Source organism: Cebus imitator, unplaced genomic scaffold, assembly GCF_001604975.1.
Source record: "Cebus imitator isolate Cc_AM_T3 unplaced genomic scaffold, Cebus_imitator-1.0 Scaffold324, whole genome shotgun sequence".
NCBI lineage: Eukaryota > Metazoa > Chordata > Mammalia > Primates > Cebidae > Cebus > Cebus imitator.
Window position 1 is genome coordinate 2,086,738 of NW_016107639.1, and position 11,135 is coordinate 2,097,872.

The 11,135-nt window shown below is 52.0% G+C and overlaps 1 protein-coding gene across 4 annotated transcripts in view; it reads left to right on the plus strand.

Moving 5' to 3' along the window:
- The window catches only part of CTDP1 (CTD phosphatase subunit 1), a 72,847-nt gene extending 62,763 nt beyond the window's left edge, over nt 1-10,084 (plus strand). For 3 of the 4 annotated variants that reach the window (XM_017504560.2, XM_017504563.2, XM_017504567.2), the window contains one exon: nt 9,898-10,084. In XM_017504560.2, coding sequence (XP_017360049.1) covers nt 9,898-10,036 — 139 coding nt within the window. In that variant the 3' untranslated portion in view covers nt 10,037-10,084. Of the gene's footprint in view, nt 1-9,463; nt 9,650-9,897 lie in introns of all 4 variants that reach the window. The other variant, XR_005196340.1, reaches the window with a different exon arrangement.
- Nucleotides 10,085-11,135: the final 1,051 nt, after the last annotated feature.

The window sequence follows — 11,135 nt, forward strand, 5'->3', positions numbered from 1 at the left end:
CTGCGGCTTCCTCTCAGCTGGGAGCGGGGTCTCTGCAGCGTCCTCTCAGCTGGGAGCGGGGTCCACCCCGGCTTCCTCTCAGCAGGGACCGGGGTCTGCGCGGCTTCAGTCAGCTGGGAGTGGGGATTTTACGGCTTTCTGTCAGCAGGGAGTGGGGTCTGTGGGGCTTCCTGTCAGCAGGGAGCGGGGTCTATTTGGATTCCTGTCAGCTGGAGTGGGGGGGCCTGTTTGGATTCCTGTCAGCAGGGAGTGGAGTCTGTAAGGCTTCCTGTCAGCAGGGAGTGGGGTCTGTGCAGCTTCCTGTCAGAGTTTTGTGACTGGGCTTTGGGGCCTCATGCCTTCTTTAAAGATCAGGGAACTCCTGTTAACATTTTATTCCTGTTTACGAGGTATTCAGTGAGACATGCAAATGTGTTGAAATTTTTCATGTAACATTTTTGCTTGTAATAAAGTAAAATATGGTTTGAGTTTTGGGTTTATTTTTGCACGTCAAACATTCAGCTTCATTCTGATTCCCGTGTATGGCGACGCATTTTGTGCGGAAGCTGGCTCCGCTTTTTCCCATCAGCGCTCTGGTTGGCAGCACATCTTGCTAATTTCGCTTGGCCAAGCTGTTCTGTAGAATCTTAATGTCACTTGAACTTGAAAACGTTTTAACAGAAGGGGGAAGGTTGTGTTTTTTACTTGTCTACCAAGAAGTGATTCATTCTTCTCTGAAATCAACAAACATCAGATGCCTGCTATATCTGTAGCCTCCTGCTGGGCGCTTTTACTCTTTAAAGTAAATCCTCAAGATAAAAAACCAAACAAGACATCTTCAGAACGTTTAAGGATCTTACAGACACATCATCTCACCACCAGTTCTAGGTACTGAAAAGAACTGGCGTCCAGGTTAGGCAAGTTCTCCCGTGTAGGTGATCTGCCCCTGAGCCTGTGGTGGGGTGATGTCTCCCATGTGGAGTGATCTGTCCCTGAGCCCATGGTGGGGTGATGTGTCCCACGTAGGGTGATCTGTCCCTGAGCCCGTGGTGGGGTGATGTCTCCCACGTAGGGTGATCTGTCCCTGAGCCCGTGGTGGGGTGATGTCTCTCACATAGGGTGATCTGTCCCTGAACCCGTGGTGGGGTGATGTGTCCCACATAGGGTGATCTGTCCCTGAGCCCGTGGTGGGGTGGTGAGTCCCATGTGGGGTGATCTGTCCCTGAGCCCGTGGTGGGGTGATGTCTCCCACGTAGGGTGATCTGTCCCTGAGCCCATGGTGGGGTGATGAGTCCCATATGGGGTGATCTGTCCCTGAGCCCGTGGTGGTGTGATGCCTCCCATGTTGGGTGATCTGCCCCTGAGCCTGTGGTGGGGTGATGTCCCCCCGCATGGGGTGATGTCTCCCATGTTGGGTGATCTGCTCCTGAGCCTGTCCTTTTATTCTTTTGGTGGTAGGAGGTGAGTCATAGCTCACAGAAGGCAACTTTAAAATACACCATATCCGCTTCAGATTATTCCTAGAGTTCGTGGAGAAGTGAAAACGACATTGAGTTAACTGCCAAGAAACATAGCATAGCATTGCTGGGAGCTGTTATGTTAGCAGCAAGAGGATGAGCTGGTCATTCCCATGATCTGTTGACAGAAACAACAGCCGAAGACGGTTCCCTGAGTACTTGGAGATTTTAGTCCTGGCGCTGTTTCCTGTCCCATCTGGCACAGTAATAAACAGGAAAGGAAAACAGCACCACGTTTTAAAGCCTTCGTTTCCTGACACGAGTACCCAGATCCAGCACTCAGCTCTTCTCTATGGGGGCGTGTGGTCAGCCTGCGTGGGAGACACAGGACGGCCGGCAAGGCTCCTCCAAGGTCTGGCTCCTCTTGTCTATTTGGGAGGGTTGCATGAGTTTCCCTCTCTTACAGACACACAACAGTGAACAGTTCTCCCCAGAAACACACATCAAAGTTTTTTTTAATCTTGGATGACCAAGCAAGATGTTTTTTAGGAGAGAGAGTAGCAGAAAAACTATTCAAAGACATAATGACTGAAAACTGCCCAAATTTAATGGAAAACATTAATTTATTCGTCCCAGAAGCTCAGCAAACTCCCAGTAGGATGAGCACAAAGATCCTTCTACACTGGAAGTGGAAATGCTGGGACAGGCCTGGGGGCGCCAGAAGAAGTGTGAGGCCTCCACAGAGAGCCCATCCTGAGGCCACAGCCATTTCTCCTCAGAGACAGTATGACCATACCCAGGCCCCCTATCCAGCAAAACAGCTTTCAAAAGCAAAGGCTGGGCTTTCCCAGGCAGAAAGTGGGAATTCACTAGCAGACGCACTTTACAAGAAGTTCTAAAAGAAGCTCTTCAGGCTGAAAGCAGGTGAGCCAGATGAAAATCTGAGTCCACACAAACAAGCAGAGCACCAGAAATGGTGATTACGTAACTCTGTAAGGTAGCATGTTGCTTCTCCTTTTCTCTCGTGATTTAAAAAGTGATATGGCTTTATATTATAAAACTCCATGGCCAGGTATCTGGTGGCTCACGCCTGTAATCCCAGCACTTTGGGAGGCCAAGGCAGGTGGATCACTTTAGGTCAGGAGTTCAGGACAGGCTGTCCAACATGGTGATACTCCGTCACTACTAAAAATACAAAAATTAGCCGGGCGTGGTCATGCATGCCTGTAATTTCAGCTACACAGGAGACTGAGGCACAAGAATCACTAGAACCCAGAAAGCAGAGGTTGCAGTGAGCCAGAATCATGCCTCTGCACTCCAGGCTGGGCCACAGAGCGAGACCCTGTCTCAAAGATAAAACAAAAACTTTTTGTATTGTTGGGCCCATGACATGCGGGAGTGTAATCTTTGCCAGTAGCAGCACAGAGGAGGGGACTGAGGGGGTGAAATGACAACAGGTGGTGACTTTAATTTACAGGAAGAGGCGAAGAGAACCCTGTGTGCTGAGCAGGAATGTCCATCTAGCAACGCTTTGAGTGGAATTTACAAGAAGAGGCAAAGAGAACCTGGCGTGCGGAGCAGGAAGGTCCATCTAGCAACGCTCTGAGTCAAATTTACAGGAAGAGGCGGAGAACCTGGAGTGCTGAGCAAGAAGGTTTCTCTTACCACACTGAGTGGAATTTACAGGAAGAGGTGAAGAGAACCAGGACCACTTACTCTCTCTCCTGTAAATGAGTAATTAAAATAACATATTACTGGGTTTGTGGCATATGTGGATGTGGTATTGTAGCAATGAAGCACAAAGTGGGGAAGGGTCAGAGCTGCGCAGCAGCCACGTCTCCATGTCTAACTGGAATTAGGCAGCATTAAGCCCCGAAATTGACTCTGATGGAGCAAGATTCATGTATGCTGAACCAAAGAACAGCCACTAACGAAATAACTCAAAATACATCATGAAACAGACCATTAAAGTATAAAAGGAAAATAAACCTTGGGCCCCACCATCACTAAGCTAACAGGAAAAGTTGAACTGGGGAACTGCTGAGGGCCAGTCTGCCTCACATTCTCTCCAAAGTCACCTTCTGTTCCCTGAGATGAATACAGATCTGATGGCCTCCTTTGCAAAGGTTGATCAGAAGCTCCCAAGAATGCAGCTGTTTGTCTTTTGTCTACCTGTGACCTGGAAGCCTCCTCCCCACTTCCAGTTGCCCCACCTTTCCAGACAGAACCAGTGTTGTTTTTACATATGTTGATTGATGTTTCATATCTCCCAAAAATGTATAAAACCAAGCTGTGTCCCGACCACCTTGGACACAAGTCGTCAGGACCTCCTGAGGCTGTGTTATGGGCGTGTGCCCTCAACCTTGGCGCAAAAAAACTTTCTAAATTAACTGAGACCTGCCTCAGATATTTGGGGTTCACAGAAGGAACAAAAATGTTATGTTAGAAAATAATCACTTAATGCAAAAGGAAACAGTAAAGAGAAGACAGAAACTAAAACTCCATAAGACGTGAAAAACAAAAAGCGAATGGCAGTTGTAATGCAAGGGTGCTCACAGATTGACATGACTGGGTGGAACAGTTTGGTCAGAAGGCAGGCATTGCATCAGTCAGCAGACCCATAGGAAAGCTGGAGTGTTACCTAATATCAGAGATGACTGAATTTAAAACAGAGTGCATCTACAAATACAGAGGACGCTTTATAGCGAGAACTGACGGAATTGTGATTATAAGAGCTGGACCCATCGGGAAGATGTGAGCGTTGCTAGCACACGTGCACCTGAAGTGAGAACCACCTCAGTAGAGGCAGAAACCGACGAAGCAGAGGGAGAAGTGGGTGCGGCGAGACTGCGCAGGTTTTCCCACCACTCAGTCGTGGGGGCCTCAGACCAGTCCTAAAGCTCTTCAGGGAACACAGGAGACTCCGGAGGGGCCTGAGGAAGAGCTGGCTGGAGGACATGAGTCCCGCTTCAGAGCAGTGGAGGCTGCAGGGGGCGCTGGCCTAACAGCATGGTGGGCTGTGGAGCTGGAGCAGAAGCGGTCGTTCTGGAATGTCCTGTGCCCGTGGCCAGCTGGCTCTCAGCAGGGGTACCAGGCTGCTCCATGGGAATGACCTGTGGGTCCTGTGAGTGGGATGGGGGTGTCAAGGGCCCCCCCTTTTTCTCCCACAAGTGGGAATCTGAACGTGCTGCTGGGATTAGGGGGTGGGAAAGACCTCTGGGTCCTGAGCGGCATTGGTAACTTTTGTGCAAAGATGAGAGGTCAGCACACCCACGTGTTGTGACTGGATTGTGTGTTTCTCCTGTGCGTGTTCTGGGTTTGCTACTTGAGGGTGTCAGAAATGGAGGCTGTGTTCGTTCTCACTGCACACAGTATGTGGAGTTTGCTTTCATAGCTATACAAACATGTGTCTCTTGCAAGAATGAGAGCCTCATGACTACCACTGTACTGTGAACGGGTCAGGAGACCCTACCTTCCCCACCTCATACTTTGGGGCTTTTTTTCTTTTTGAAGAGACAAGGTTTCATTCTGCTGCCCCGGCTGAAGTGCGGCGGCAGGATCATGGCTCACTGGAACCTCGAATTCCTAGGCTCAAGGGATTCTTCCACCTCTGCCTCCCGAGTGGCTGGGAGCACAGGTGCACCTCACCATGCCTGGCTAATTTTTAAAAAAATTTTTTTGTAGAGATGGGGACTCCCTATTTTGCCCATTGAGACCATACTGGTCTCAAACTCCTGGCCTCTAGCAATCCTCCGACCTTAGCATCCCACAGTGCTGGGACTGCAGGCGGACACCATGCCCGTGGGTGGTAAAGTGGTCTTTGGCACACCAAGGCAAAGGCTCCTGGTCAAATGCCTTGACCACGTGATGCCAGCCACTCAGGTGCCTGCAATTTAGAGTTTGGGTACAAAGCTGCTGGATCAAATAGTTTTTTTAATGATTGCCCAATTATAAGTGAGGGATAGAATTTTTTTCTCATCCTTTCTTACCAATACATGAAGCAGCAATTCTTACCCTAAAATACACTCGCTCAACTTCTCACTTTAAGGATGCCCAGCCTGGAGAGCAGGCTCTCAGTAACATGGGGATGCCAAGCATCACGGATTTCCTCTGGAGCATCTGAGTACTGCTCCTTAAGTTCACGAATGACAGAGCTGCTCAATGCCCGTCTCAGCTTGTTCTAGACGCTTCTCCTGCTCAGCTTCTCTTGGAGGGAAGGGTCGAGCGTGGGGGGTACCTGCCAGCTCCCTGCTGGGAAAGGTCGCTGCCTCCTCTTCCACCTGCAACACACACTCAGATTCATTCTAATGCCATGAGATTGCTGAGGAGGAGAGTGTGACAGCGTCCATACCCAGAACTGCTGCATCCCTGCCCGCTGGGGTCCTCGGGGGACTGGGACTCAGGCACAGCCCCTGTGGAGGGTGCCACTGGCTCTCTGGGCCTGGGCCCGGTCCCGCTCTCAGCAGCTGACAGCTCTTGCTGCCTTCTTTCCTTGACAGGGCCCAGCCTGTGTTGTAGGTGGTTGGACTGTCGGGTCACCGCTCATCTGGTGGGTTCCCTGAAGGTCCCTGTGAAGTGCAGGCTTTGCCTGCTTTGACCAGGCAGCCCGACGTCACCCTCACGTCACATTTCACCAGGGTTCATTGGGGAAATAATCCGCCCTGTGCAGCTGTCCTGGTGCGTGCAGACCTGGCCACCCCAGCATGGGTTTTTAGTGATGTGGTAGCCTCACTGTGTGCAGCACTGATCTTCCCTCTTCCTGCAGCCACGCTAGCGGCAGCCACGGAAACCCTGTGGCTATGGATTGCTCCTTCCCCACTGGATTAGATGCTGGTGTGACATGATCACGCGTGTATTCGCCACACTGACAGATGTCTTTCTGGTGCTAAGTCGTGCACTGTGACAGCCCAGTGTGTTTGGGAAACTGAAGTATGGGTGGGGGGCAGTTTACGTATGTCTTCTTCTATTTGGATTCTTGCCTTATTCCACGTTAAATTTGAGATAAATGTTCGAGCTTTAAATTTTCCTCAAATTAAATCTGTCAATATTTCTCTATGGAGCTGTGCAGCTGGTTGTATAAACAAAATATAAATACTGCATGTTATGCTGAGGAAGTGAAGCTGGTGTCGGTTATAGACATTTACTAACTGTGGCATGCAGCTGTCTTTAATGTTTGAGGTAATTTTTAATTACTAAAATTAACTTGTCTTGTATTTTTAAATGCCACACTACAAACATCATTTAGCCAAGAATGAATGTTTTGTGCCCTCTTAGCAAAGCGCTCCTGTACTTCATTACGGAGCTGGAAGCCCACAGAGGCCAAGGGCACGGCGTTCTGAGCACCAGGAGAGACCACGTGGGGCCTGGCAGGACCCATGGAGGGAGGGGCACTCCAGCCCAGGCTCTGTGACCCCTCACAGTAGAAACCGTTGACCTGCCCCCAGACATGCAGCCTCACACAAGGCCTGGCCCTGTCTCCTGTCAGCCACATTTTTCCAGAATGCGTGGAAAACGTTTCTCTGAGCATTCTCGCCGGCATCGTGGGGTCCAGGTCCGTGTCTGTGAGATGGGAATGGTGGTGCCGGCCCACTGGGTTTATTGTGAAAATCGAAGGAAGAGGCCCCCAGGACAGCTGGTCCTCAACCCATAGCATTCTCAGCTGTGGATCCGCAAGAAACTGTTCCCAGCAAGCACTGTGAGCACCTGCGGCCACCTCATGTCACGGCAGCAACACATGTGGTCAGAGGCCTTAAGTCATCAGTAGCATGTTGGTGCAGGAGTGCTGTGAGCTGTATCTGTGTGTGTGAGCCGTGTCTGTGTGTGAACCCAGTCTGCATGTGTGAGCCTTGTCTGTGTGTGAGCCATGTCTGCGTGTGTGAGCCGTGTCTGCGTGTGAGCCGTATCTGTGTGTGAGCCGTGTGTGTGAGCCGTATCTGTGTGTGAGCCGTGTCTGTATGAGCTGTGCCTGCATGTGAGCCGTGTCTGTGTGTGTGAGCCGTGTCTGCATGTGTGAGCCGTGTCTGTGTGTGAGCCGTGTCTGTGTGTGAGCTATGTCTGTATGAGCCGTGTCTGCGTGTGAGCCATGTCTGTGTGAGCCGTGTCTGCGTGTGTGAGCCGTGTGCATGTGAGCCGTGTCTCTGTGAGCTGTGTCTGTATGAGCCGTGTCTGCGTGTGAGCCATGTCTGTGTGAGCCACGTCTGCGTGTGTGAGCCGTGTCTGAGCCGTGTCTGCATGTGTGAGCTGTGTCTGTGGGAGCCGTGTCTGCGTGTGGGAGCCGTGTCTGTGTGCGGGAGCCATGTCTGCGTGTGGGAGCCGTGTCAATGCGTGTGTGCAGGGCTCTGCAGCAGGAGCTGAGGTGGCCCCTTCCATGGGTTTCATTCGGGTTCCATGGCACCCTGGCGAGTCACGCTGGCTTTTCTGAAGATGTCCTGCTGTCAACAGCATGGCTGGGTGTTTTAATCAGCCTTTCAAGGGGAACGCTGTGGCGTATTTCTAAACTTCAAACAGAAAGAGTCACGGTAGATGCTTCTCATTCTTTGTCTTTCTCTTGCTGCTGCTAGAACTCTTGTCTGCCATGGATGGCGTCCCCGCTTGATTTTAGGAAGAAAGGAATTGTTGGAACTGGTTCTTGTAACTCTCGCCCTCCCTCTCCTCTCCAGGGTCCCTCCTGGCCGATGTCGGCCCTGTCTCCACCTTCTTTGGGGGACCCTGCCCCTGCTTGCTCAGTGCCCTGTCCGTCCAGCCCAGCCTCACCACGAAGGAGGCGACCACACCTGCCAACCCTGGGAGCCTGGCCTCACTGGGAGGGGCGAGGGCTCTCTTGAAGAGGCAGGGAGCTGGGTCACCAGACTGTTAGGGTCGGGCCGCGCACTCCCGAGGCCCCATGCATACGAGATCCTGGCCCAGCCTCTCCTGGATGTGGTGACCGTCCCACACTCGACCTGAGAGTGCACTTTGGCCTTCCTGTTCAGTCATGACTGCCCTCCTCCCTGAGGTCAGCACCGTGCACCGCTCAGGGGGCCCAGAACACCACCTCTGTTCACAAGGGTCTCCTGTCCAGCCCTCCTGACCTCAGGTGATCCGCCGCCTTGGCATCCTAAAGTGCTGGGATTACAGGCGTGAGCTGCCACACTCAGTCTACTTTACTCTTAAATTATGGGATACATTGCTGTTTAGGAAAGGATCTTATGAACCCAGGGGTCCCAGCATGTCATGGAAGACGACAGTTCTCATCTTGCATGTCAGGCCAGGGAGGGAGGAAAGGAAGGAGGGGCTGTCACCCTGCAGCCCAGCATGTGCCACCGGGACAGGACTTGGAGGTGTGGGGCCCTCGTGTTCCTCTCACACTGTTCTCTGGACCATAGACAGTTGAGTTCTCTGAACAGGCTTGTTGTGACAGGTCGGCAGTGGGTGCCAGCCCGTAGGGCTCTCTCATCTTCCGTCGGTTCGTCTGATCGGCTGTTTCTGTTCCTTTTGTCTCTTACAAGTGAAGTGTGGCCTTTCTAATACCAGCATGAGTGGCTTCAGGTTATTTCTGTGCCGTGGTTTGTGCACATTAGCCTCGAGTGTGTGTGTTACATGCGTGCTATGTATGCATGAAGCAGTATCATACGTAGTGTGTCACATACATGTTAGCTACATTGTATCTCCGTTAGCTAAGAAAATATTTTTAGGGTATTCACATACGGTGACTCACTAATTTCTCTCAGTGATTTTCAGGACTGTAACTGGAGACTGGCGTGGCCCAGTTGCCCCCATCAGGGTAAGATCATAACAGGCCGTGCACCATTCACCAGGCTTCCATCTTTAAGGGTGTAGCTGAGGTTCCTTGGCGCAGCACTGGGAGGTGGGTGTCCGGCAGGACGTCAGCAGGCCAGAATTGCGGTGCTCTGGGGATCTTGTAGGTGTGTCCGTTCAAGTCAGCCAACGTCACTGGAACCAGGTGCATCTGCAGTGGCGCATAAGAAAAGCCTAGTGGCATTTGCTGGTTATGCAAAGGGCTGGTGTTCTCTTCGCTTATTTATTAGAGTGACCATGTTAGCACGGCCTGAGGAAATGAGAATTTCCGGACTGCGGCCCCTTGATGACCTGGGAGGTGCTTGTTAGCATAACTCTGACAGGTGACTTCCTGTCCCGCGCCCGCACTCCCGTTCTGAGGTCTCCAGCGTGACTGATGTTTGTTTATGAGCTGCTGGAGCATCTGTTTGCAGACGGTGAGGAACCACTTTGTCAGTGGTATCGTGTATAACAAGCTGGGGCCTCTTCTCCTGCGCCGGTGCTCTGCTGTCCACACCTGTGTGCCGTGACCCCAGGTCTGGCGGCCCAGGTGCGTCCTTGACCAGAAAATTGTGCTGTGTCCTGTGTTAAAACCACAGAGGCTCCTTTCCAAGTGCAGACCCCGCGGTCACCGGCATGCGTTTGCATGCCCCGGGCATCTCACACCACGCTTGCTTCTCTGCAGAGGCCACAAGAGGAAGCTGAACGAAGAGGACGCCGCCAGTGAGTCCAGCAGGGGGTCCAGCAACGAGGACGAAGGCAGCAGCTCTGAGGCTGACGAGATGGCTGCGGCGCTGGAGGCGGAGCTGAATGACCTCATGTGAGCGCAGGCGGCAGGCGGCGGGACCGAAGCTGTCCGGACCAGCCAGCAGTCCACGCGGCTTTTTCCCTAAGGACGTGTATATTTGCAGAGCTCCACATACAGAAACACATTATTTTGCGGAAATAAGTGTTTTTAAGAAGTTTTACTAAAGGAAAGCCTACTTTTGTAAGTGACAGGTGTTAAAGGGCCGGGTGTGCTGTGCCAAAGAGCTTAGCAGAGCCTTGTCAGGCCCAGGCTCACCCCGCCTGCTATCTCGGTGAGGGTGGGTCAGTGTGTTTTACCGCGTGGCCCACGCTGGCCCCGCCTGCTGTCTCAGTGAGAGGTGTGTTTCCCCCTGTGTACCAGAGCACATTCCTTAGGGGAAGGCTTCAGGGTCCCTTGAGACATGGACAAGGAGTTTAAATGGGACAGCATGCGTGCCAAGTGCTGAGCCCCACGAAGACATGCCTGGAGCACCTGCCACTCCCTCCCAGGGGACCCACTTCTGGGGAACAGCGCGGCTCTGGGTGACCTGGAGCTTCCTGCGCAGGGTCCATGCCACGTGGTCTGGGCGGCCACTCTGCTGTTCTCCCACTGGCATCCCGGCAAGGGGGCGTTGCTTTTGCTGGGCAGCCTTTTATGTCTTAGATCTGATGTAAAGTTTCTGTAAATCTATTTCATATCTGATCCACCAGACGGATTTCTTTTTCATTTAATAAAAATCCTTTTTATAAGTTATCTTCTCGTGCTGTGTGGCAGCAGTGACACCCGGCTTCTCCCTTGCTGGGATCCAGCTCCTTTGCTGAATGCTCATGGGGCGTGGGGTGGGCGGGCTCCGAGCTCGCAGTCGGTTTGTCTAAACGTGACCAGGGATAGGAGTTTAAGCAGGAGAGGGTCTCACTGTGGCTGCTACTCTCCTTTGTGTGGGAGGAATTTTTCCACAGATCGCACTGAAACATTAAAAATCTTAGAGACCATTGTTGTTTCTAATTATTAGATTTTTACAAAACTTAAACCTGAGATGCCCAAGGAGACTGAAGGAAGCGCTCCCGCTGGGAGCACGTTCACAGGTGGACAGTGGGGCTCCACCCTGGGCTGTCTGTTCCCTGGGGGTGGTCAGG